Below are 27,308 nucleotides of genomic sequence, written 5' to 3' on the forward strand. Positions count from 1 at the left end.
AGTCATCTTTGCTTCATTGCCCCTCGCCGCGATAACAGTTTGACGGAAACCCATTATTTAAAAATTGAACTGTTTTAACCTTTCTTGATTGCACACCGGAGGTTAGCCCACTCCTGATTTTCCGCAAATATCCTCTCAATTTTAGGTGGGATATTTCTCGGGATGTTACGGTACGCAAGACGAGTTGGCTCATGATGAGATTTTGTAGAGCCCCGAACTGCTGTGGTGAAAAAAAAACAAGACAATTGACCATGGCTCATGCTTTATATTTATTACCGCTGCCACATATATTTACAGTAATTTTAGCACCAACAATAGCATACAAATATTAAACCACCTCCCATTTGACAACAACTTCCTTGCCGTTGTACAAGTCCAGAGCACAGTGTAGGGTGTCGTCCTCCTCAGCCTCCACGAGTTTTCGGTGGCTAGACCTACCCACATTGTAGCAGAACCTGTGTCTGTCAAACCCTTCATTGGTCAATGTCTCAACCAAGATTAGCAGTCTGCCTGAGGCAACATACAGAGCCTCAACTCTCCAAAATTCTGGCCCATCATTCTGTGCAGCTCTGACAAGAATGTCACCACACCTGTAGCTGCGGTGGTCCACTGCTGCATGTGTCACCTGGTGTGCATCCAATGGTAGCACACCCTGAGCACAGGCCGGCAGGGCATTCTGCTCGACCGGTTTGCCAGACGAGGCCACGAGTTCAGCGGCCAACGACATATCCTTCAGCTGGTGGCTTTGCAGCAGTTGATGTCGTTTCGACAACGTCAGTGTCACATTCCGGAAGTTTTTGATACGCGAGGCAAGGCTCTTGAGGTATTGGTGCTTAGCCTCAAACCGCATGGACCAGAACTGTGGCAGTGGTCCAACTTCACGGATGAACCTTGCATAGTGAACAAGAAAATGCAGCTTGGGAATTATAGCTGCAGTTCCGTATCGCTCTGCGAACGCCACAAGAAAAGCCTGCACAGCCGTTTCCAGGTAGGGAAGGTATTCACTGGGAATGACTGTTGCAAAGCAGATGTCTACAATTTCACGGAACTGAAGGTATAATTCCCAGTCAGCATTCTCTTCTGGCACCAGGTCACCAAGGATTATGCTCATGAGCCTGAGAAGACACCACTTCTCAGTTGCGGTGCCTTTCAGGCTTGCTTTGCGAGTCAAGAAGGACCTGTTAATCGCAACAGGTTTGTTTTTGCTGTCGTTTGCCCCATACTGAAACGAAGTGATGCGGTCCAAATCACTGTACGACAATACATCATCCTCGATGAGCGCATTTAGAACCGGCCGAAGCACACACTCAAAGCCCCCTTCCAAAATGTCGTGCATGAGGTCTGGGGGAAGTTGTCGCGTCACATCAAAATATGGCACTTCCAGCATGGGAGAGCGTTCATTCACGCCATACAGTTTCTTGTTGGCCTTGGGGTTGAGAGAGACGGCCTGCAGGTGTCCCTCATGGGCCTGAGCTGTACGTATAGTACAAAAGTCCTCTGTGGTTAGCTCTGGCAGACGTTTAGAAGATGCCATACAGAAGCGGCACACCCTGCCTCGACTAAAGCAGCACGTGAATCCTCCAAGTCGATTCATGGAAAGGTTGTCACCGCAAACACAAAACACGAAGACCTGTGCATTCTGTACTTGCCCTCTGTCAATGAACCTCACTCCACACATTCCTAGTTCGTTGATATCCTCAATCAACGGGCTCAGAACCTTCTCCAGGCCATAGGTCTGGACGTCATCATACTTGGCAAGAAGCACCAAGTGAATAAATCTCAGCTGGGACCTGTGTTTCGCATGGAGGTTTAGCACGGTAAAATAAACTGCCAGCAGTTTATGCACCCCACGCTTTGCCCCTAATGGGTTGCAAATTTCAACCTCGTCACTGTACAGCAGGATGAAGATGGTGTACTGGGTGCCATCGGGGATGAGGTCCTTGATGCTTTGGAACAGAAGACCATCCGTGTAGTCTCTGTACACCTTAGGGTCGTCGCAGCGCGCTTGTCGTGTCATGAGCTGGGCAGCAATGTCGGGCACCTCGCAGAGCTTTTCAAGGACTCTTGGTAGTGGCACATAGTGATATTTGTCACCATGGGAACCGAGTTCACACTTCCTTGGTTCTACATAGGGGGAATGTGCTTTGGCATACTGCTCCCGCAGATGTCTGCTCTGGATCCCTTTGAAGAGGTCCGGCAGGAACGAACATCTGAGCAGCGAGAGCACATCGGGAGACATGGCGGACAGATCAAGCTTGGATGCCATTTCGTTAGCAAACGCCTTCATTATCTGTTCAAAGACGAGTTGCAGATCGCTGAACACCTTTTCTGCTACAGTGTGGGGCAGCTTGCAGTTCTCGGTCACATTAAAAAAAAAGTTCCAGATCGCGCCTCGGGCTTCTCCTAAAAAATCCAGGAACTCCTCGTTGCTTTCCGATGAAGCACCCATTGTGTCCGTGTCTGGAGCTTGTGCCATGTCGGCATCACTGCCGTCGTCTCGAAAGTTCTGAGCGTCCTCATCTGTCTTTTCGGTGCTTAAGTTGCTTCCAGTCTCACGAAGCACTTGCTTGTGACATCGATAAATATGAGTTCGGTATGACGAGAACAGCTTGTAGCTGCTCGGGCATCCGTCGATTCCACACAAGATTGAGAAGTTGTTTTCAGCACCATGCACAAAGCCAATATGGTTAAGGACTTTAGTAAATTGGTCGGAAAAGTAAGGACACCTGGGGCAATGCCTTATTACCATTTTTAGAAAGAAAAACAAAAGCACCCCGCAAACACCCGCGCTGCCAAAAAGGTTCTTGCGCGCTGCGGAGGGCTGTTCAGCTCAGCTCGGCTCGGTTTCGGTTTTGGCTTGTCAGCCTTTGGATTATATCGGTGATGTGGTGCACTGATGTGCGAGTCTCTCGGTGTTTATATACGTAAATACAGTATTGTAAATACACGTTATTTTGTCAACACATGGTAATAAAAAAAATATTGGAAACTGTGAATTTCTATAACCAACAAAGATGATAAAAAAAAACATTATCTGCAACAAGTAACAATCCAGGCCAATCCAAACCTAAAAACCTACCCCTTTCTTTCCCCTCCCCCCCCTCACACACACACACACACACTTTTTTTTTTTTTCGTAATTTTTACGCACGCTGTTGCTGGTGGAAAGGAGACTAAAGGCGCTAATGCCTTGTATTCCCATTGCGTGACTGACTCGGCTTATTCTGGCCCACTCCCGGAGTGATCACGTGCCTCCGCCGTGCCCCTTCCGCCCTTGCCTTCTGCTGTGTCCGTGACTGACTCGGCTGACCCTGCCCCACTCCCGGAGTGATCACGTGCCTCCGCCGTGCTCCCGCGCTGGCCTCCTGTCGCCCCTGTTACGCCTGCGCCCGCCCGTGTGTGCCCGTGAACTCTGTGTCGCGACTCGCCTGTGTCTTCGGCCTTCCACGGGCGCTTTCCGCCCGCACCTCTGTGACCACTCCCGGACCTCTACCTAATCTCACTTCTTTCTACTGATCTTTCACTCCCACCCCTCTCACCCAAAGATAGTTAGCACGACTCCCATCAGTGAGTCTACCGGTGTACAGAACTATCTCTTTCTTTCCAAACACCTTCTCTCGCCCTCTCTCTGTAATACTGGTCTACGGGTCTACTGCCTACTCATGTGCGCGTTGTGCGAGCCAGAGTCGGGAGAGAGTGGTTCCCACGTATCGGACCCGCTGGTGGAAAGGATGGAAAGACTGGAGCTTAGCATTCTGTGTTCCTGTGCGCGTCAAATACTTGTGTGCATTGTGGGAGCCAGAATCCGGGAGAGAGATGAAGTTCCCTTTGTACGGATTGCGGATGTCGGATTGCGGAGTCACAGAGTTTGTCACTTTCGTCGTGATTGGCATGTTGAAGACTTCGCGCAATGGACGTAATCGAGTGCTTGGTGGTCTACGGCGCACACAAGGTGGTGGTTAATGTGGGAGGAGAGCGGAAGCGACCCGATCTAATTAGTAGCCTTGCGCAAAAAGAACTCTTTCAGGGATTCGATCTTAACACAAGCCACATTCTGGTAAGCACATGGATCTTCCTTTTTTGTGCGATCAGTGTTGTGTGTGTTGTACAATTATGCTTTTCGATTTTTTTTTTTATTTTGGCTGTGTCTACAGTGCCGTCCGACGGCACTCCACTCGCGCCAAGAAGTGCCTTTCGAAAGAAAGTCGGACGGCGCGTGTATCACTGGGAAGCTCGTTAACCCACCTGCGTTCACGCCGCTTCGCGGCGACAGTATGCGGCCGCTAATTACAAAACTTATTAACCCACTTGGCCCCGCTTCGCGGCGTCCAGCCGGCAAACCAAGTCCCGCTGTCCCCCGTGGACCCGCGGAAAGAGAGTCTCATACCATTTTGTTTAGCGAAATTTTGTCGACAGCATTTTTTTATTTATTGTGTTAATTGTAAAAATTAAATGTAAATATCGCCAAATGCCTAAACAAAACAAAATGTTCCAAGAAAAAAATAAATAAAGTAAGCCCACATTGGGAATCGAACCTCGGTCCACTGCGTATGAGGCAGACATCTTCCCACTAAGCTACGCCACAGCTTGGATGAACTCGTTTTTACAATCACAGTGTCTAGCTTTACGTCTGACGGAACCCAAAATAAAAATTAAAGTTACATCCGACGGTACCCAAAATGAAAATTAAATTTATGTCTGACGGAACTTGACATAAAATTGGTTACGTCCTATGTAACCTATGCAACCTAGGTTTCGCTTTACATATGATACCATGATATAAATACAAAAGAAATGTGAATTATTACTGCATTACATCCAATGCAGCATTCGTAAATTGGATAAAATCTACCTCTATTCGTACCTCCAGATTTGTTGAGGGGGCTGGGGCACTGGTCTCAATGACAATTGCTGGATTGCGCTTCCCGCTCCTGCAAGTGAGGTTACCGGACGGCCATCCTGCCGGGAGACGATTTGCGGTTTTGGTAGCGTTCCGCTGTGGTTTTCCAGCATGCTATAGACACGTTTTCTACTCGTTCGTTGTCGTTCGCCAAAGAAGTTTTTTAAGACCCTGTGTACCGTTGAGACTTGCCATTGTGAACACGTGGAAAATTTTACGGAAGCGCAGTGCAGCAGGAAAAAGCCACAACTCGTCGAAAGCAAGTGTCGTTGGTCTCTACTTTTTTGCACAAGTAAATTGAGCAAAGCTTCCTTGGTACGCCGAGTGCTGCATCTTTGTGCGTTTGCACGCTTGGATACCGATCAAGAATCGACACCGCACCGAAGTTCTGAAGGTGTGTCGCTCGTAGGTGCCTTTAGATCAGTGGTTCTCAACCATTGATGTTTCGCGGACCCCTTGTGGATCGGCGGAGATGATGGAGGACCCCGTTCGGGGTGAGGGGAGGGGGAAGGTATAGGGTAACTATAATAATAATTGAATAAATATATTTCAGTAAGGGCTTGTGTAAAGTAGACCTTTCTTACTGGCATGCACACGAGGAAACTCGCCCAAAAACTGAAACATTTCTTCTCGACCTGGAAAAAAAACTTTTATTGCCGGGCTTGACTGATGAATGCGAACCCCTAGAATGCCTTCGAGGGTCCGCGAAGGGGGGCGAAGGCGGGTCAAATGGGGGTTCGCGGACCCTAAAGGGTCCGTCTCTCCCATTTGGGACCCTTTAGGGTCTCAAATGGGGGTTCGCGGACCCCCATTTGAGAACTACTGCTTTAGATCATATATATATCAGCCACGGAGTTCTGGATCGTCCAGCGGCTTCCAGGAGTTGCTATCAATAAAGGGGGGGGGGATTTGCAATTGCTCCTATGTACTATTAACCATGGCTGTGTTCCAAATCTGCTCTAATGGATTTTGTGGGAGCATGAATAGGGCAACGTTGTGGAGCAAGGAGGATTTTCGAAGGCAAAAGTACAAGACGGCGAGAATGAAAATCTTTCAAGTGCGGCCGATATGGTCGTATGCAATCTGTTGACCAATTACAATTAGGCGAGCCACGCTCAAACGTCAAGTGCAATTAAGTAGGTTGATAATGAGCCAGCACTGATCAGTGATGAGGAGCTGTTGTGCACGGTATTGTGTAAATCATCTAAGGACGAAAAAAAAAAGACGTACCTGGCCCCCCTCTTCTATCGCCAGTGGATGCTGGATTAATCTCGTTTCTGGACCACAAGGGCCGCAAGTATACAGTCGTCAGAGTAAAGTGAGACACTGATTCAGAGGCACATACGGCTTCACGCACATTGCACTCGCAAAACACATTCACATGACGTCGGTTCTTGGTCAGTATCCAAGCGTGCGAAGACACAGAGGCAGCACTTCGGCGTGCCAAGGGAGCTTTAATCCTGCCGCGAGACCGGCAAAACTTGCTTTCAACGAGTTGTGCCTTTTTCCTGCGACACTGCGCTTTCGTAAAATTTTCCACGTGTTCACAACGGCGAGTCTCCACGGTACGCAGAGTCTTAAAAGCTTCTTCGGCGAATGACGACGAACGAGTAGAAAACGTGTCTATAGCATGCTGGCAAACAGCAGCAAAAGTCTAGCAAAACCGCAAATCCTATCCGAGCAAGATGGCCGTCCGGTGGCTTCACTTACGCTGCAGAGAACAAGTAGGGAGGGCGCGATCCACCAATTGTCAGTGAGATCAGGAAAATGACGAGCACTGACTACATTTTTTCCCTCAGAGGCTGACTGCCAGCGACTCACGCTCTCTCCAGAAGTGACAAAATTCACGCATGTGCATTAATGTTCCCCCCACCTTTCCCCTACAGGACATTGTCAGCACTTAATTTTTTTCTACGGAATAAATTCAGGTCGGACTCTTTTTGAACGCCCCTCGTGTAGTGCTGATTACCTCATCTGGGGAATCTTTAAACCCGGGCAGCATTGAGCTACACTTTCAATCACACAAAGGTGGCTGCAATTCTCAAGCAAATGGCCGACGAACATATTGGCAATGTTTCCAGTGGCCTAATAATTTGTAGGCAATATCCACTTTTATTCAGTTATGCTTCAGTAGCATAGTTGTTACTTTATTTTGTTTTAATTAGGGCAGAACAATTTAGTAGACTTTCACAAAGCTTAAGCTCCATTAACCGTTGTGCTTTCAACCTTGTAGGTTTGGCAGGTTTTAAAGTGCGGGGAAGAGATAAATTGGAATAGAATTTGAAAACAATTTGCAGTCTGGAAGATTGAAGGTAGAATATATGGTGCTTATGAGGAAGATGAACTAAGCTGATTAGGGAGAACAGGAGGGCAGCTGCTATTGTCTGCTTTGGACACTTATGATTAGGAGGCTGCAACAAAAATGTGGCATCTGTAGTAGAGATGAAGAGTTCCATGGGCCCACTTGTGCAAATGGAATATAACTTATTTACCATCATGCTAATTAGCTGCTGGTTATTTATTTGTTTTTAAGATTTACCATGCTGGCTTTGACACTGATGTCGACATGACCGAAGATGTTGTTCTGGAGAACAGAGCACGCATCAAGATCAGGATGGACGAGGCACAGTTCAGGTGGGTTAAAATGCTCACCAAGACTGAAGCGATGAGGTCTAGTTTGCTCAAGCCATGATGCTCATGGCAGGGCTAGTTTTAAAAGAGCTTGCCAAGGAGAGGCATGTTTGACCTCTGAAAAGCAGTGGAGGGTGGGATTATGAAGGAAACATTATCACATGTTTTCATATGCTCTGCACAGCACGTGCACATTCTGAAGCTGTCAGGGTTTTCAATGGTTATGTGAGACATCTCCAAGCGGGTTGATAGACTTCTGCTACAAATTATACTTGTTAGAATTTTCAGGCCATCAGACATAATTATTTCAGATGAGATTTAATCCTTTATGCTAAAATGTTTGAGTGGAGGCTTTCAGGGGCATTTTTATGAGCTGGATTGGTGCATATACCAATTATGCTCGGGGACAACTCAAGAACGCATGGCAAGGGGAGAAAGAAAGAGCACAATGAAGGCCAAAGGGGAGAGGAGGTTTCTCCTCTGCCTTCAGCTTTCCGTGTGCTTTCTCTTTCTTCCCGCGTCCTGCATTCCTAGTTGTCCCCGAGTATAGGTATCTATTTTGACAATATGGCTTATATGTTCATCATTGTGGCATATCTAGGGTCATGGATGTCGTCAATCAGGAAGAACATGGTCCATCTAGAGCTCCGCTGAGGGACCTGTCGGAGTACAGGTTCCCCCAAGTTCCGCTGGACATCAAGCAATCATTGGCAAAGCACAAGAAGGGACTCAACCTGAAATCCAGGAATCGCATAATTCAGTGGTTGTACCACGATTTATGCCAGTACACTCTGTAAGTTAATTTTGAGCTGAATTGACTTTCTATAAGAGCCCCCAAAACTAACTTAGAGAGAATTCTACTGGTCATTTTGGTGCGCGCCGAGATTTCCTCGTCTTGACAGTGCCTGTTACACTGGGTGATGGGAGGGGTAGTGGTCCTGAATGAATTGTGTGCGCCGTCAGGTTTGTTCCAAGGGCACCAGTAGTGCCAATGTCTGGCACTTTTTTTCCGTGAATGATAACTGATGTTCCTCAGCAATTTCGTCTGCTCTTTTTCCTACAGGTATCCAGACAAGCTGTATGCAGAGGCTGCCAAGGGGCTTATTAGAAATTTCCCCGTCCTGGAGGACACCACAGGAACCAAATGCGTGAGTAAATAAATATTGTAATGGGTTGCTTGCTGGGCTGGTTGGTTGAATGACATAGTGAAAAACAGTGCAAACAAAATACTAGACACTAAGTAGAAGATGGACACAGGACATACTCTGACTAGCAAAAGTCAAATTTGGGGGTTTTACGTGCCAAACCTACGACGGGCATCTGGCACGCCCCAGCGGAGGGCTGAGGATTAATTTGGACCACCTGGGGATCTTTTGACGTGCAACCGAAAGCTCGGTTACACGGCGCCTCCTCTGCAATAAGCCTCCGTCATATTGCGGGCACCTCGGTCGGTATTCGAACCCGCCACCTGGGGTACATTGACTAGCAATTGAAGGTTTACTGGAACTTTCACGCGAGCACAGTGGCCCGTGCAAGTACATGCTCTAATTCTTCTTTTGACAGAGGTAAATGTGAATAAAGAAAGAAGAAATTTGAAAAAAGAATGTGAGAAGAGAAGAAAAATCTACAGCGGCACAAGAAAACCTTAGGCCCAAATGATGCATTTGCACCACAGTTAGGACCATATTGGGACGTTGTGAAACACCCCGATATGGTCCTAAAATTAATAAAAAAAGACTTGTAGAACTTTTTTTTTTTTTACAATGGCATGGAACCCAATAAGCTCATGGACTGTGTTCACACCGCGTTCAGGACGCATTTTTTACCTTTACGGATTGCGTGTGACACTATACTAAGGACGTTCACAATTGAAAAATTGTAGTTCCCTGTTTGTCAGATGCACTGACGCGACACTGATACAGTGATCGTGTTCTGGTCTACAGGCAAGCATTCATGCCGCTTCCATGATCTCTCTCTCCAGCTTGCCCCTCTTGCATCCCACCACCCGGGTGTTGTCCAACGCAGGGGAACGCCCATACTCCCTCCCGTGTATAGGTATATGTGAACTGTGGCCACTGCCAAGCGAGGCCGCTTGCACGTGCAGTCACTCGTTCAAACAATGACTGGTCTTTCCAAAGTAGACCCTACCACAGCTCAAAGGAATCTCGTAGACGACCTCCTTGACACAAGGCACAAACTGCTTGGCATGCCTTGTATCAGAAGAACCATTCTTAGGTTTGGTCTTGCTTGACATCACGCACAGTGGACAGCTTGCAGGAGGCCGTGAAGGCAACGTTGACGTTGAATTTCGCTCTTACGTGCTTCAGATTATGCAAGATTCTGTGAACATAGGGCAGCACTTCAAACTTGTTTAGCCTTTTAATAGTTGCTGTGTCGGGATTTTTCATCATCTTAAGCAGGGATTCAGCCACCCCTCTCACCAGGAAGGAAGGAAAACCCGAAAGTTCCAGGCAAAGTAGCTGACGGTCGAAGCTCTCGCGTACAGCGTGGGCGCAGGACTTTTGTAAAGCCGAGCGAAGGCATAGGTTGGCGATACCCAATTTTACTAATTTAGAGTGCCCCGAGTTTAAAAGTTAAAATGGTCTTTTTGGTTTGCGGCGAGCACATCCAACAGATGTGATCAGAACCATTGAAGGACAAACGTAAATCCAAGAACTGCAAGAAACAGTCCACCGGCAACTCTAGCGCGAAACGTAAGTGGCTCGAGCACCGTACGAAAACTTGTCAAACAGACTGAGTGAATGAGTCCAGGCGAGTTGCAGAGGGTATGCTAACGAATACGACCAAGTCATCCACATATGTGCAGATCTTAACAACAGGGACGTTGGTTCCTGTTATTAAGTTCGACCGCATTGTTTCACATGCTTTGACCGACGTCCCTGTTGTTAAGATCTGTAGATATGTGGATGACTTGGTCGTATTCGTTAGCATACCCTCTACAACTCGCCTGGACTCAGTCGCTCGGTCTGTTTGACAAGTTTTTGAACGGTGCTCGAGCCACTTACGTTTGACGCTGGAGTTGCTGGCGGATTGTTTCTTGCAGTTCTTGGGCTTACGTTTGTCCTTCAATGGCTCCGATCACATCTGTTAGATGTGCTCGCCGCGAACCAAAAAGACGATTTTAACCTTTTGACTCTGGGCACTCTAAACTAGAAAAATGGGGTATCGCCAACCTATGCCTCTGCTCGGCTTTACAGAAGTCCTATGCTCACGCCGTACGTGAGAACTTCGACCATCAGCTACTTTGCCTGGAACTTTAGGGTTTTTCTTCCTTTCTGCTGAGAGGAGTGACTGAATCCCCGCTTAAGTAGATGAAAAATCCCGACATGGCAACTAGGAAAAGGCTAAACAAGTTTGAGGTGCTGCCCTATGTTCACAGAATCTCGCATAATCTGAAGCATGTAAGAGCGAAATTCAACATCGACGTTGTCTTCACGGCCCCCTGCAAGCTGTCCAAACTGTGCGTGATGTCAAGCGGGACCAAACCTAAGAATGGTTGTTCTGATACAAGGCATGCCAAGCAGTTTGAGCCTTGTATCAAGGGGTCGTCTACGAGATTCCTCTGAGCTGTGGTAGGGTCTACTTTGGAAAGACCGGTCATTGTTTGAACGAGTGACTGCACGTGCACGCAGCTCGCTCGGCAGTGGCCATGTTTCACATTTACCTATACACTGGAGGGAGTATGGGCGTGTTCCCCTGCGTTGGACAACACCCGGGTGGTGGGATGCAAGAGGAGCAAGCTGGAGAGAGAGATCAAGGAAGCGGCACATATACTTGCCTGTAGACCAGATCACGATCACTGCATCAGTGTCGCGTCAGTGCATCTGACAAACAGGGAACTACAATTGCTCAGTTGTGAAGGTCTTTGCTATAGTGTCCTGAACGCGGTGTGAACACAGCCCATGAGCTTATTGTGTTCTCGTGCCATTGTAAAAAGAAATAAAAAATTGTACAATTTTTTTTGTTGCACGTTTCACAACCTCCCGATATGGTTAGAATCGTGGTGCGATCGCATGATTCAGGCCAAAAATTTTCTTGTTCCGCTGTAGATTTTTATTGTCTTCTCACACTATTTTTCCAATTTTTTTTTTTGTTTGCATTTTTTGGGTTGAAAGAAAAAGAAGAGCATGTACTTGCGTGTGTCACTGTGCCCGCGTGGAAGTTCCAGTAAACCTTCGGTTGTTAGTCAGCGTATGCCCTGTGTCTGTCTTCTACTTTGTGTCCCGCCTTTTTTATGCTGTTTTTCACTATGTTGAATGAATACTATTTTATTTGAATGTATTAGCTTTTTCACGACTCCATTGAACTTTACACATCTCCAGCTCACTGCTCGCCCTCTTGCAGCGGAAACAGGAAGCACTCTAGCAAGTGTCCTCCGGCTGCTCCGCCCGCAACCAAGGCGTATTTGTTTGGGACCTTGTCTTGCACCGAACCATTTCTGAATGTAAATCGCATTATTGGTTGCTGTGTTCCAAGGTGAACGAAACGTGCCTAGTGACTGGAATGCAAAAGGATATGCATTCTTCAAATATGAAGGGCTCTGGCCAATGGAACAAATACTGCTTACATGGAATTTTTCAATCTTTTTATCCTCTTTCGACCTAAATGCGAGAGAAAGTGCCATACTTATATTCATTAAGTTCATCAACAAGCGGAAAAAAAACAAGCCATGCAGCAGTGAGTGTGGTGACAAAATGTTTTTTTTACGGGTCCATTGTTTTTAGCGCTTTTCCCCTCGGAAGTATGGATCACCACCTAGCCCAAGTGCATACCCTTCGACAAAACAACTCGTGGGCTCCAAAACTATCTCTATTGTTGTCATTCCTCTTTTCAGTTGAATCAAGTGGTGTGCGGAACATGTGTAGGTTTGAAAGAAACAGTCCTGAAAATAAATTGCGGAATTTCTCACATTTGAAAATTGCAAGGTATAGATTTATTATCAATGTCTTGATATTCATAATACCAAGGTATTGATAAGGATAGTCCCAATTTCCTGGAGATTGATAGCAGTCCAGAGAATAAAAATTATTTTAAATTATAGTAATAGGTGGAGTTTTTCATAAGTTCTGTACCTCCATCTATTACATTGCAGGACGTGGTGCTCCCAGCCGATGGAGAGGACACAGAAATCTTTTGAGTTCGTCGTACAGTAGCAAAATCGTTCGCGGTTTGTGGTGATACAGTTTAACTTTCACCAAACGTTCACTTCTGCGAGGCAGTTTTCAAAAATATCCATCTAAACTTGTTGTCTTCATATATTGTTCACACAATCTGTAATCACCAGTCTGACATTTTTAATTCCAGGAGATTATTTCAACACAATGTTAAGGATGAACCACCTCCGCCATTGTTTTTCTTTTGTTTAATAGGGAGTTGTTTATCAATAGCATGACGTACGCAGCGAATCCAAAACTACAGTGAAACCCGTTTAGAACGAACCCACGTACAGCGAGTTATTGTCAATATCTAGCTCACGAAAAATTTAAATAAAAATGCACGTAAAAAGTACTTCTTATAACGAACAACAGATTGGCTATATATAGGGTTCCGCGTTTTCGGTTTCTATTTTTTTCAAAATTCGGCATACTTTTTTTGGTGTTTATTTTAAAATTGAATTTTCGTTTTTTTTTCGGCGTATACCTCTGCCTAAAAAGTTTATCGTTTCTTTTCGGCAAGTATAAAATAAACACCAACGGACACCGGATCCGATGATCCTTGTACGTAGCTCTGATATTTGTGATCACTCAAAGAATAACGGCACAGATACAGTGAAAGAGAAATGAACCCTTTATTTGGCAAATGTGTGCAACTGTGAAAGAAACAAGGAAAAAAAACAACACAGAAGTACAAACAAGTCAGATATGAAGCCTATGCCCAAAAAACATGAAACTTCCTTCACCTTCTGTACATCAGGATTATGTGATCTTATTATAGTACACGCACATGTACTTTCCCAGGTCCTCCTCCTTGATCTGCACTCTTTGTTTTTTGGTAATATGACCCTGAGCTTCGAGAATGCACTCTCAACGCTGACACTGGCAGGCTGAGGAGATGAACCGCTGCCTGAGCCAAAATTGGACAATGAACCGATTGTGACCTTCAAAAGAGACACGGTGCGACGTTTTGAGGCACAACACAACATGCAGAGCTAGCATCAAGTCAGTCTACCTTACAACGAGTTTGGAAACACGTTCGTGCATGGCGAAGTCATGGGGCATTTCGTAATTCATGTTCCAATCGATGATGCGCACATTAAACCAAAACATTGTGATGACATTCGTGTATCCCATACATCTGGACACGTTTCGATAGACACTGTCACTCCACTTTCTCGCCACGGCTCTGCGGTTCGACTGACCTTTTCCGGTTAAAACTGAATTTTAGAAAATGGATTCGGCATACTTTTATAGTTTTAAACTGAAAACTCCGAACCCTAGCTATATCAAACTTTTCCCTCCAGGAAGGCTCCCAAAAACGCGCAAACAATCGTCTTCTAGCCTCTTCCTCCCCCCTCCCCAAACAAAAATAAAAAAAGTAGGAAAGAAAGTTCCTAAAGCTCAAGCCCCGAACAAAGTTGAGCGAAGTGAAGCAATTCAGAAGGAGAGAAAGCTAAAAAAAAACAAAAAAACTGCACGCACGCAGAGAAAAAAAAATATTTTCAGCCCAAAGCGGTTGCCCACGAAGAGAAGCGATTCAGAAGAAAAGATAAGGTAAAAAAAAATCTAATCGCATGCAAAGAAAAAAGAAAAAATTCAACGCGTCGTTACAAGGCAGAAGCGAAAAGATGAGAAAGAAAGAGAAGCTCTCGCCTTATAACAAACGCATTGTGGAAGTTCGTTGTAAATGGTTTTTGCTATATTGAACTACTTGCTATATCAAACTTGTTGTATCGTTTCCTGCTGTTCGTTATACACGGGTTTGACTGTATTGGTGGTCTTGGAGGCATAGGCGTGATGAGAAAGGGAAAAATTTTGTTCCTTGCGGACAATTATAATGCAGGTAACAGTGCAAAAGTTTGTTTTTCAACAATTCGAAGCTTCGCCATTTCGCTCCTTGCGTACACGATAGCATAGAGCAGGGGTGGCCAGGTTGGCAGCCTAAGAGCCGCAAACAAAACCTCGAAACTTCCAAGAACCGCGGGGGAGGGGAGAGGCTATATTTTGTTTAGAGCAATAAACGAAACTCAAACTACTTTCAATCTATCCGAGTCAAAAGCAGTCTAGCTGTACGTAAGGTAGGAGTAGCACAATACTACCAAACTGCAACCTGTCTTTCGATTTAAAACGCGTTCAATATCTTTTTGGAGAGAAGTGCTCGTGTGACCGAAAGGGAGGCAGGAAAGTGGCAGGGGGGGGGGAGCCGCGAGCCACATTTTAACACGCGAAGAGCCGCAGCTTGGCCACCCCTTGCATAGAATCTCGCCTCGTCCACCGCGCTCCACATGGCCACATCAGTTGGCTGAGCAAGGAGCCTTAACGTGGCACCACTGTGTTGTCGCATGCTTCAAAAAGAGAGGGATCCAGATCACAAAATACCAGAAGCAGTATAGGATCTTAGAAGCTGTCAACAGGCTCACTCTGCGCTCGTTGGCAATAAGGCAAATATAGCAACGTAAGGGCCGATCGCTGATTTTTTCCCACATGGGAACATGTGCCCTTGTTTGTCTAGTTCTACCTCCTAGAAGCGGTATTACTTTGTGTCGCCTAGTAAACCCAGAATACCAGCAAATCTCGGCAACTGCACCCACCTAGCATCTCCAACCCTCCCTATGTCCACCATTTTGGAAATCGGTGGCGCCACCTATAGACCGTTCAATTAGGGTCATAGCAGAGACGGTAATAGAGAGAGAAAATGCCCTCCCCCTCTCACCCCGCATGACGTCTGCTCCGCCGAGTGGGCTGTACCTATCATCCGGCTGGCATGCAAACTGTGTTTAAAATAGCGTCATTTTGGAAATTTAAAGTGCAGATGCGCAGATTTTGGTTTGCCAGTTATCGTGTAATACTATGCTAGATAAAAAGACTAACAGGGTCAAACTGCGCTGTTACCTATGTGCAAATAAAAAAAAAAAAGAAAACTGTGTCAGATTAGCCGGTCTCTGGCGAAAAGTAAATCCGGTTGCTGTACCTTTTTTACTATACAAAGTTTGTACTGTTGTAGGCCTTTAACGGCCATGAGTGGAAGTCCGAAATGATAAATAAAAACATGCTCTCCTGCCGCAATACACGGAGTAGTTGAAGGTAGTACTGCCGGCTTACTCAACTGCTATTTAAGTAACAGAAAAAAGATATGCTAGTTGATCATTTACCAAAATAGAACCACATAGAGCCATAGGCTGATTTTGTAGTAGCCATAACTATTCTAAGATAGCGAACCACTTCACAACAGCAGCCATGAGCGAGAGTTTGATGTTCCGTACAGCCCGCTGGTACAGCCCAAAGATGGAGAATGGCAACCTCCCGGTTTGTCATCTGCTAGCGGAGTCGGGCACGTGCCCTCTCTCTCATTTTACCCCGCCGAACCTGCTGAATTTCCCGGATGTATGGAGAGGGCGCTCCTGTGGAACAAAATGGTGCTGCCCAGAGAGTGCTAAATGGAATGGTCTATATAGTTGGAGTCCCGAATGGAGGGCGCGGTAGTCGGCGAAAATGGCAGACGAAAGGAGGCCTGTTATACAGTTTCGGTTTCAAGTTTTAGCGTGAACCATGTGTGCTGTATATTTTAAGTTTATTTTATTATTGTTTTTTCAGCACTATTATTTCTGCAGCTGTTTGAGATTCTTTTTTTGCTTGTGCACGCAGGACTCTTGGCACGTTGCCTTGCGTTTCAAAGCAAAACGGGAGCGCAAGAAGCTCCGGGATCAGGAGCGAGCTGCGGAAGAGGGCGAGGAAGAGGCACCAGCGCGACCGAAGCAGCAGAGGGTGCCGAGGACTCCTTGCCCAAAACGCGTGATCAGGCCTGGCACGGTATGAAGGATTGTTTGAGAAATATTATTTTAAATTATATTATCAAGTGAAGTTTGACACAAATTCTGTACTTCCATTAATTATATTGCAGAATGTGGTGCTCCCAGCGGACGGAGAGGACAGAGAAAGCGTGGACGGCCATGTGCTAGAAATGCAAAGAGAACTCTGCAAAACCAGGCCCAACATGGTTTATGTGGCCGACGCCATGGCGAGAACGTTCGCCTCACGGCGACTCTGGGTGACGACGGAGCACCCGACTGTCGCCGCTGTCCTCTCTATGTACCCAGCGTATCAGCTTGGTACCATCGTGAGTACTATTGAGATTGAAAACTTGGGTGCCAGAGAGGAAGAGTGCCATTGTGTTGACTGTATTTGGTTTGCTTTGGTCCTCTAGCTGCAGCAGGAGTTCACTGCTGCTACAGGAAAATCAATCCAGGACAGCCTCACAGCCGCCCTGGCAAGGAGCAGCCTCCGGATCCTGGAGGCTGCTAGAGGGAAACGCCATCTCGGCGAATTTTTTGAAGACCTGGACCGCAGGATTGCTATGGACGACGACGGTCCATCTGATGGTAGGAATTGATCAAAGTAGTCAAGGTGGACAGAAGGGATATGGATTGCAGGAAACTGCAGTGCTCAATGTCGCTACGTGCGAGTTTTAAGAACGAAGAAGAGGAATACTGATTGGTCTACACAATTCTGCTACCTGAGGCCAGATTTACAAAAAAAATGTCTTATATTACGACATCTTAGCTAAGAAATTTGTAAGTTACGAGCATTGTAAGAGGCGAAATCGGTATTCACAGACGCATTCTTAGGGGAGAGGAGGAAGGCGCCGTTTTCGTTCAGGAAAACTACAACTTCCGGCATCTCGCCAGTCTCTGAACACCGCAAGAGCAGACTGTTGCTATGGTGATGGCATCTTGAGCGTCCCAAACAGCCAATCAGGAGGCTTACCGTGCTGGTGCAGACAAGCATTTCGAGAAAAACAGAGGCGGCGCCAGTCGCGGCATGCTCGTCTCATTATGCTTGTTTGTTTACTGTGCTCATGCAGTATGATGCCGGTACCTACCGAAGGGGAAACAGTCTCGAATTTTCAGTTTTATCGAGGCCAAGAAAAGATTTGTCACTGGCGCCATCAAATGACATTAAAGCAAAAGGAGACGGGCCGCATTTGCTTACTTAGTCATGCGCAAGGAAACAAATTTTCACATAGTTTTTCAAGAACTCGTGGATCTAAAAGGACGTAGGCGATATTGAAAAAGGGACTGCATCACGATCATCTGGTGGGCTAGTTGGTTAATCATATTGTTGAATTAACAGCGCAAATACGACAGGAAGGAGAGATAAGGGAGACAGGATGGAGCGCTGAACTAACAACTGACGTTTAATAAAAAGAGAAAGAGGATGAAGAACCGAAGAATGCTTTTAAAACATGCATAATGAAAACCTGCAAAAACATATGCTATAGCTTGAGTTGCCTGAAAATGAATTGCTAAGAATACCAAGCTTTAAGCTGGTCGCTTAAATGACTTGTTGAAATCGATTGAGTCCTGGGACGACGTGAATAGAAATTCCGGTAGAAAAAAGAAAGAGGAAGTTTACGTTTAAAATATTCACTGAATCTAAGGACCGTTAAAGATCGCGACTTAAAAAGTAAAGTTCTTTTTGTGACAAGGCCACGGACGGCGCGCTTACGCAGGCATCCCCACAGGACAGAATAACCTGTGCCTCGTAGAGCTCGCAAGTTCGTCGTTCCCCTAAACGTTTCAGGATTTTTTTTTTCCTGAACAAGGCGGAGCACTGGCAGTCCCTGACATGTATAACAAAGTGGCCTGATGGCGACGACTTTAGTGACACGGCATGTTCTCTTAGACGATCGTTGACACACCTTCCTGTCTGACCCACATACACTTTCCCACAAGTAAACGGTACTTCGTAAACGACCGCACATTGGCATTCGACGTATCTTTGTTGATGTCGAACTCCGCGAGTTCGACATCAACAAACGGTACTTCGTAAACGACCGCACATTGGCATTCGACGTATCTTTGTTGATGTCGAACTCCGCGAGTTCAACATCAACAAAGATACGTCGAATGCCAATGTGCGGTCGTTTACGAAGTACCGTTTACTTGTGGGAAAGTGTATGTGGGTCAGACAGGAAGGTGTGTCAACGATCGTCTAAGAGAACATGCCGTGTCACTAAAGTCGTCGCCATCAGGCCACTTTGCCATACATGTCAGGGACTGCCAGTGCTCCGCCTTGTTCAGGAAAACAAAAATCCTGAAACGTTTAGGGGAACGACGAACTCGCGAGCTCTACGAGGCACAGGTTATTCTGTCCTGTGGGGATGCCTGCGTAAGCGCGCCGTCCGTGGCCTTGTCACAAAAAGAACTTTACTTTTTAAGTCGCGATCTTTAACGGTCCTTAGATTCGGTGAATATTTTAAACGTAAACTTCCTCTTTCTTTTTTCTACCTTAATTTCTATTCACGTCGTCCCAGGACTCAATCGATTTCAACAAGTCATTTAAGCGACAAGCTTAAAGCTTGGTATTCTTAGCAATTCATTTTCAGGCAACTCAAACCATAGCATATGTTTTTGCGGGTTTTCATTATGCATGTTTTAAAAGCATTCTTCGGTTCTTCATCCTCTTTCTCTTTTTATTAAACGTCAGTTGTTAGTTCAGCGCTCTATCCTGTCTCCCTTATCTCTCCTTCCTGTCGTATTTGCGCTGTTAATTCAACAATTTGAAAAAGGGAGTCGCGCAAAATGCTCACAAATCTGCCCACCAGACATAACATGGATTGTGGAGTCGTAACGCAAGGATGAATGCTAGACCTGCCTGCCCGTTTCTACATACTACATGCTTCAAAAGAAATCTGTACGGCATTTATTTGAGCTCTATGTCGAATGAAACGACGCATCCAATGTGCTGGACCCTAATACCACTTTGCGAATGCGTCCACTACCAACACACATTACCCGGGACGCCACCGCAGTCCACCTTTTTAGAAAATCACTACCGAGCGATGGAGGGGACACTTCTAATCACCAAATCAATATCACGCTATCCATACGAGAACGGTCCACCAGGTCCGCTCAAGAGTCATACGGGCGGCCCCTTCCACTGATTCACTATGGCGCGTCTAGCCGTCTCACCCTTCTAGGCCTTGTAGGACAAATTTGGTTGCTAGGCTGAATCCTGAGCTATGTCCTGAGAGCGTATTTTTGCATCCTCCTTTCTCTTCTCTTGCTGCTTGAAACCGGAACGCACGATAACATGCAAAACAAATGGCCCTCGCTTGTACCTTAAACTCTTCGGTTGTCGCGGGATCACGGCAAGGTATCCAATTGACGTGCAGCCATGTTGACTAAAAAGTTAGTAAGACACCTTGGAGGTTGTTGTAGGACTTCATCGCACATCACACAAATTTTACGACAATTTTGTTTGGTGAATACGGATTTGTTCTCAAGTTTCGTTGTAGAGACTTTTTTCATTGTGAGATCGTTTTGTGAATCCAGCCTCTGCTCTTATTGGAATTTCAGTTAAGCCGATCTACTTGGCCTTAGATTTTTCATTGAGTCACCCGTATCTTGTGATAAAAATCCCCTCAAGCTACAGCCAGCTTATGCAACCATTCAATCACTGTCATATTTGAGTCTGTGCCATATTGTGACAGGATGGATGCAAATGCAACAGCACTGGTTTTATACCGCTCCCTGAAATTTCTCTGGAGCGTGCTGCAGAGCCATTCAAATTCAAGTGTCGAGTAACAGGTACCAGCCGTCCCGAGTCTTTTAAGTTTTCTGCCCGTCTCCCGGCAGCAGCCAAACTGGCCAGGCTCCAATTCAAGTAGTCCAACGCACCCGCCTTAACGGACCTAATCAACAAGTTGTAAATATGCCATATCTCTTGGATTTGCAAGCCAGCAAACATTTTCAGTTTGGAGACTGGGCAACGACTACGCGACCTACCTGTCTGAATTTTTCATGCTACAATCTTACCTTTGCGAGCATTCTAAAACTTTGTTCTGAAAGCTCTTGGTTGGTCAGTTCAGCATCTAAATCAAGGCTGTACTATCAGATTTAGTGCAGTCACTCATGTACACTTCTCACACTGGCAATACATTTATCTTGCCACCACATCGTCCAGCATTATGAAAATGACATTCACTTTCCTCCGGTGATTGGTGTTACATTTTGTATTCAACATATTTTTGTCATATTGATGGCCTTTAAAGGGATACTTCAACGAAATTTGAAATATTCCCGTCGTGTTCAAAAATAGGTTGAATATGATCCACAATATCCGTAAATGACAATCGCACGTTTGTATTTTGATCCTGGTGGCTGTATTTTTCGTTATAAACGGCCCACTCTGGCAAGCGCTCGGAGAAGGCCCAGCTTAGAGCACGTGACATCCAATGCAATCGTGACGTAGGTCGTCTCAGGACGAGCAAAGCTACGGCGAGGCTGACGTCGAGAGGATGGCCTAGTCGTTCCAGCCACCGAAGCGGCTGCTTTTGTACGAATTTTGAGTGACGGGTTAATCTTCTATAATCTTCTAGGGGGACAATAGCGACTTCTGCGACACACAAAAGGGATTCTCGAGAAGAGGGGAGTTCCTCCTGCCCCCCTTCTCTCGTCGTGGCCGGAGTCGAGACAACCTCTGTCACTAGCTGTCAAGGTTCCTAGACGAGCATTAGAAATGAGGCGTTAGCGACATCCACCAGGTGCTCATTGCTAATCGTTTAATTCGTTTTAAAATTCCTTTTCGAGACTTTTTTAACAAGATATTGGTATGTTCCATGTGATACTGCTCTTTTGAACACATATAGACAAAAAAATGAGCGCCGAAATTTCGTTGTAGTATCCCTTTAAAAGTAGGTTTCTTACGGCAGCTACTGACAACATCCAGTACATCTTAACTTTTACGAAAAAGCACAAAAAAGCTTCCAGTGCGGCAAAGCAAATGGAACAAAATTTTGTCTCTTAGGATGGCACATGGAAAGGCTTAGTTGTGGTTTTGGGGAGCATGGGACCATGAGGAGTGGAGCAATTCACGTGACTTCCAGCGTTCTAACCACAAAATCTTTTTTTTTTTTTTTGGTGTAGACATTTGCAGAGCGCTAGTGATTGCACTTCTGGTTATCATCTTTTGGAAAGGTGTGGCACCCCACCATACTGCATGAGTGCCTTGGTTTCGATTTGATCTATTTGTTATAAAAATATATATGTAACTGCAGTGAAAACTTTGATATGCAATGTCCTGACATGAGGGTTTATTGTGTCGCACAAAGAAGCGAAAAGTATCTTTGGTGTCTAAGCTAATATGACTGAACAGTTTTGCATTTCCACATTTCAATTTGATTGATGTGTGCACAGGAAACAGTCAGGATTTTGTAATTTAATTTTAACAAGGGAACTTTTTTACACTGTTCGACTTTCGAAATTTCTGCAGCCTCATTTCTTGTTTGATTTTGTACTAATTGTCTTTGTGGCTTTTGTTATTGCAGAAATGTTGACCAAGGCCGCACTGTGTGCACTGCCAGCTCTGGTCAAGGAAAGGAGTGTGGCATTCCTCCGGCCAAGTGTAAGTTTTGGAGACCTGCTTGCCCCTTCAACAGCAACCTTACTTCATTTTTCAATTTTGGGGATATGATGGAGTTGGTGATCATGATACACGAGATATGATTTGTTTTTCGGTAGTGTTTATAGCTTTGAAGATATCAGATGTCAAAGGTTTATGTCGGCGACACGGCAAAGCTAAAACTAGCGGCGTAGCACATTGACATCACTGATAATGAACTGCGCGTTTACGCCGTGACGTAATTGTGATCCCGTGGTAGCCACGACTGACTCCGTCACACGAGAACTTTTAAGACTAATTAAGCAGCACATTTCTTTTTTATTTTACCGCTCTGCTTCGTGTATGTGCACCAAATACAATAAGTGTTAGTGTGTATTTATAAACCTGCTGGTCTAAGAGCGAATTCGACTGTTATGAATAATAGGACGTGTTCAGTGCCAGCGCAGCGTGTGCAGCATGGCTCTATTATTTGTTAGTTGCTTGCGCACAGCAAAGAAAAAGAATAGGAGACAGATGCTGCTCACAAGCAGGTTAGCTGGCTACCTGCCATCAATCAGCGACTGTTTAGGTGCCACAAATTTTACGTATTTCAAGATGTTTCCATAGGCGTCCTACACTTATCACATACTTTAAGAATTTTCCTAGGTGTTTTGGAGTTACATAGTATGCATAGACGTAAGTCCGAAACAATTACGACAAAGTTGAAGTAGAGCATGACACTGTTAGCGCGAACAAGTGATCGCCGGTTATTCCAGTTTTTGTCTTAGAAACCAAGTGATATCATCAAAACTTTTTATTGCAACGGAAATAGCTTATTTAGGTCTATAATATAGGTGATAAAATTTCGTAGTCGCCAATACTCTTTCGAAGTAAAATGCAAAAATGTGCCGATGTCGTGTTCGCGCTAACAGTGTTGTGTGTATGTGAGACTCGCACAATTTCACCGATATAAACAAGCGCCGTTCGACTGTCGGCCGCAGCAACTCTAACAAGCGTACACTACTGGGGTGGCATGGCTGCGCCATTTGTGCCATTTTGCGCCAGACGCATTTGTCTGCGCCATCCTGCGCCATGTTGCAGAAACTGTGTCACAACCAATACCTTGCGCCATTATGCGCTAAATCACAAAACATGCTTCAAAAAAATAGTATTTTGTCTTGGTTTCGGTTTTTATCGACTCGATTGGCAACAATGAGCGTGTTTAGCTTGGTCGGCCTTGCAATCTTTTGTACTATTTATTCTTCCTGTGTATCCCGAGTCGGAAGCGCGTGAAAAAACTCGCATTCTTAGCGCTACACAACCTGCGACTGGATTGTTATTCTTGAACCATAAGTGGTTAAGAGAGTCGGCCGAGGTGAGGTCGAGTCGTTGAGCGTCAGATTGCCGGAGGCTCTGCGGCCCAAGATCCGGACGTCAGCCAGTCGAAAACAAATGAGCAAACAATTCCTTTTAGTACTTCATTGTTAGAACTTGGAACCTGCATTCCCGCAAGATAAATCATGATTTGATAGAATTGAAATGCGGTCCGATCCGAAACCTTGCGGGCCAGCAGCCCTCACGCGAGCGGTAGATCTGCTCGGCATACTTTAACCTTGCTCATGCTTATCGCTTCAAATACGATAACTCTGTTAATCGTAGCCTGCTGCTTCGATATTGAGTTGCACAATAGGATAGACTCAAAATTCGTTGCCCTGTTCCTCCGTGCAACTGCACGTCCGTTGCTTACGCACGTCACGTGGTTCGCACATATAATTATTTTGTAGAGCACTTGTGGGTTGTGCGATAAGCAGTGCTGGTTTGCCTTTTGAGCAGCTGAAAGCCACTCAGAAATTACCAACGACACTATCTTCAGAAACATATGGTACTTGCTTTTTGGTTCTCATTAGGGCTCACAAAGTTTCAAGTTTTCGCATCTGTTACACTGTTATCCCATTTACCTAGGTCTCTAACTACTCATGTTCATTTATGCTGCTAAGCACAATTGAAATTTCTCCCGTGCTTGTCTAAGGCACAAGCTGAAGTGCAGTGAAAACTGATCTGAGTTGCTCCGAGCCTGCTCTAGAACATAGTTTTAGCTGCTCCCCAACCTCCTCCAAAACAGCTGTTTCAGCTGCTCCCAAGTACATTTTAGAAGTTCCACCCCTGCACTAGGGTGCCTTCATGAGCACACATGAAGGCACCCAGCCTTCACGTGTCTGCTTGTGAACAGCATCTGTCTCCCATTCTTCCTTCTTTTTGTTCGCGAGCAACACACAATTATACCGATACAGCCGCGCTGCACCTGCACTGCACGTGTCCTATTATTCATAGCAGTCGCTTTACAAGCGGAAACTTTATAAATACATACTAACACTTACTGCATTTGATGTTCATTTACGAAGCGGAGCAGGAAGAGAAAAAGAAATGAGCAGCTTACTCTATGTCTTGAAAATCCTCGTGCAACTGAGCCGGTCATGCGTACAGCGGGACCGCTGGATGACAATTGCGTCACAGCGTCGACGGCATCTCATTATAAGTGTTGGCAACGTGCTACGCTGCTAGTTTTGGCTTCGCCAAGTCGCCCACACGAAACTTTGACATCTGATATTTACAATACTATACACACCACCGGAAAAATTATATCTCGTGCTTCGGGGTCGCCGACTTAGTTAAATTAATTGTAACCCAGTAGTTGTAAAAATGGAATGGAGTTGCTTTTTAACAATTAGCAATGTAATTGGAACAGGACATTAATACTCTTTCATAGCTTTGAAGCCTAATATCCCGAGAGAAGACCCATCCCCTGAAATATAGCCCATCCTTATTTTCTGCATGAATCTCCATTTCTTAAGGTGGGCTAAATTTTGCACACTGAAGGTTAGCTCACCCCCTATTTTCACCTAATGTGCCCTCAGTTTTGAGTGGGCTATCTCGGGATATTGCGTTACATTCGCGATTCCAGCAAAACGGATGCCGCCAAGCACTCTGTGGCTCTCCTGTTGGGCGACTTTCGTGGCTGGATATTGCCGGTGCGGTAGCAAACAAAATGGATTGACAGGAGTCCAGAGATTTTTAGTTTGTACCTCAATGTTTACTAGCAGTTTCACAGTACTTACCAGTGCAGTGGAGTCAAAACAGATTGTATCCTCCAATCATTTCTCCAGAAAAGCCCAAGTTTCCTAAGCGCTCTGACGACAACAAGCCGTCCCCGGCTTTGGGTTTGTGGAGCAAGAATCTGGTAAATAAAAGTTAAAAGGGCTTGTGCACCTTGTGGTGCTTTTAAAATAAAGACTACTTGCTAGTTGATAAATAATTTGTATATAAGAAAGTTAGTAAAGTGATGGACTGACACCACATCTCTAGCTTAACTCTAAATTATTTTGCGGAAGGGATCAAGGGAGTTGCAGCCAAGGGAGGGTTCGAAAATTGCTTCCCCTGAGTTTGGTTGTGATGAATTAGCTAGTATCAGGCCGGTCGACGCGCTGGCTACCCTTCTTGGTCACTTCTCGCCGCGAATGCCCCTCTAGTGCATTGAATCACTTGGGACTTGAACCAACGTCAAGTTTACCTTATATTCTGAAAAAGCTCTTCTGAGCAACCTCTTCACTTCGCCCTCTGCATAGAATCACTGTTTGAGTAAAAAAGGTGGGGCAGGATTTCACAAGCTTTAAATAGTTTTCTCTTTTTGCGCTTAATCTTCTTATTGAAGTTTAAAACTTGATGCTGTGTATGTGTGTGTGTAAAAGAGGGGAAGGCAGTAAAACTGGTTTCTTACTGGTTACAAGACATTTTATGGCGTGAAATGAAGGCTAGGGAAGCTTACTCCAGCCTTCACTAAAAAGTTGCGGCACAGCCTGTTTCCTAATGTGCTGGCTCAATCTAAGTCTTATCGCCCGTGACGTCACGCCACTGGTAAGCACGCAGAACCTTGAATGTTGATTTTGGCATCAACTGATTATGCATTTTCTCAATAGCTATGCTGAGTTTAAAGAAACTGAGTAGCGGGCCTGGAAGAGCAAAGCCTGGGTATTTAGAATAAGTTATTAGTCTAGGTAGCTCGAAAAATTGGTGGAGTACCCTCTTAAGAATGTATTTACGTAATGTTGTATGCTTTATTTGTTGCTTTTTTGGAATTTAATATCTTTGTTAAACAAGCATATGTTTTCATGGGGAGAAAAATGTTTGTTCTGAGGAAGTGGAAATCTACAAGGTTGTAGTGATGCAAATGGATGTGCTTGGTATGCAGCAGCTGCCCAAAAATTCTCTGTTAGGCTAGTTGCTTATATGTTTATTCATTATAAACACAAGCGCCAAGAGCAAAAACGAGGGAGAGTGACCACAAGCGCTTCTTTTGTGTACTTCTTTCTCTCTCATCCTCGTCCTTTCGACTTATAATGACAGCTGACCTTCTAGAGCAATAATTAAATGTAGTAGGATGGTAATGAAGGTATGCAACAGCACACATTTCACTGTGGGATGTTTTGTGTTTTGGTGTCATGGCCAGAATGCCATCTCATGTAAGGCATGTGGGGATGCAATCTGCGTGTTAATTTTATAAAATCAGTCTAAGGGCTGTAGTTAAAAAGAAAACTGCAATCTCAAGAATTTTATGAACTTCAGCGCCTCTTAACATAATTTTGTCTTGTTTCTACACTTTTTTTAGGACCCTGCAGAACTTCCAACATATCCAGCTGTGGGCTACGAAGGCAGCAGCATCTATGATGCCACCTCACTTGTTGTGTCTGTTGATGAGCTGCAAATCGCAGAACCAACTCTTCTGGCTGCAGTGAGCACAATGACTGCGCTGTATTGGGCGTTGAATATGGAATTTCCTCCAAAGGCGACCAGAACGTTTCAACTCTTGTCCCATATGATAGGAGTTGACAGTGGGCTCGTGGCCAGCCCCCTTGTGCTGATGGCAATTGGCATAATCAATGGCTAAGCTGGTGCTCAGTTTATTTCAAGAATACCTTCCACATGCTTTTCCTGGGATATTGAATAAAGCAACAAAATGTGGTACAAAAATGGGACGAGACATCTTTCCAACTGGCAGCAAACACATTTATTGCTGGTCCATCTACGACAACCATCGCAGCGGATACCCAAGGAGATAGGGGAAAGGAGGGGAGGATGAGGAGGAAGGAACATGTTTGACCCACAGCTACCGCGGTAGCCGTGGCGACAGCCTGCTTCAGAAAGATAGGTAATGATAGGCGGGG

General features: G+C 45.3%; 2 protein-coding genes across 2 annotated transcripts; one reads left to right on the plus strand and one right to left on the minus strand.

The window, feature by feature from the left end:
• Positions 1 to 328: 328 nt before the first annotated feature.
• On the minus strand, positions 329 to 2,476 carry LOC115327570. The gene has a single exon (XM_029988626.2). It carries the CDS (start codon positions 2,474 to 2,476, stop codon positions 329 to 331), a length of 2,148 nt encoding a protein of 715 aa, XP_029844486.2.
• A 1,113-nt stretch (positions 2,477 to 3,589) lies between these two features.
• Positions 3,590 to 27,308, plus strand: LOC120837137. The gene is made up of 9 exons (XM_040206338.1): positions 3,590 to 4,057; positions 7,434 to 7,534; positions 8,133 to 8,324; positions 8,595 to 8,679; positions 16,354 to 16,518; positions 16,610 to 16,825; positions 16,913 to 17,087; positions 22,037 to 22,113; positions 26,753 to 27,308. The coding sequence occupies exons 1-9, from the start codon at positions 3,911 to 3,913 to the stop codon at positions 27,029 to 27,031; spliced, it is 1,437 nt and encodes a 478-aa protein (XP_040062272.1). The 5' UTR covers positions 3,590 to 3,910; the 3' UTR covers positions 27,032 to 27,308.

This window comes from Ixodes scapularis, unplaced genomic scaffold (genome assembly GCF_016920785.2).
Source record: "Ixodes scapularis isolate PalLabHiFi unplaced genomic scaffold, ASM1692078v2 PGA_scaffold34__4_contigs__length_609834, whole genome shotgun sequence".
Lineage (NCBI taxonomy): Eukaryota > Metazoa > Arthropoda > Arachnida > Ixodida > Ixodidae > Ixodes > Ixodes scapularis.

What these genes read in the sequence shown, in the direction of transcription:
- LOC115327570 (XM_029988626.2), bottom strand. Translation starts at nt 2,476, where the DNA reads ATGGCACAAGCTCCAGACACGGACACAATGGGTGCTTCATCGGAAAGC.
- LOC120837137 (XM_040206338.1), top strand. Translation starts at nt 3,911, where the DNA reads ATGGACGTAATCGAGTGCTTGGTGGTCTACGGCGCACACAAGGTGGTG. An exon ending in CGTATCAGCTTGGTACCATC is followed by an intron (nt 16,826 to 16,912) that starts GTGAGTACTATT and finishes TTGGTCCTCTAG; the next exon opens with CTGCAGCAGGAGTTCACTGC. An exon ending in CGACGACGGTCCATCTGATG is followed by an intron (nt 17,088 to 22,036) that starts GTAGGAATTGAT and finishes TTGTTATTGCAG; the next exon opens with AAATGTTGACCAAGGCCGCA.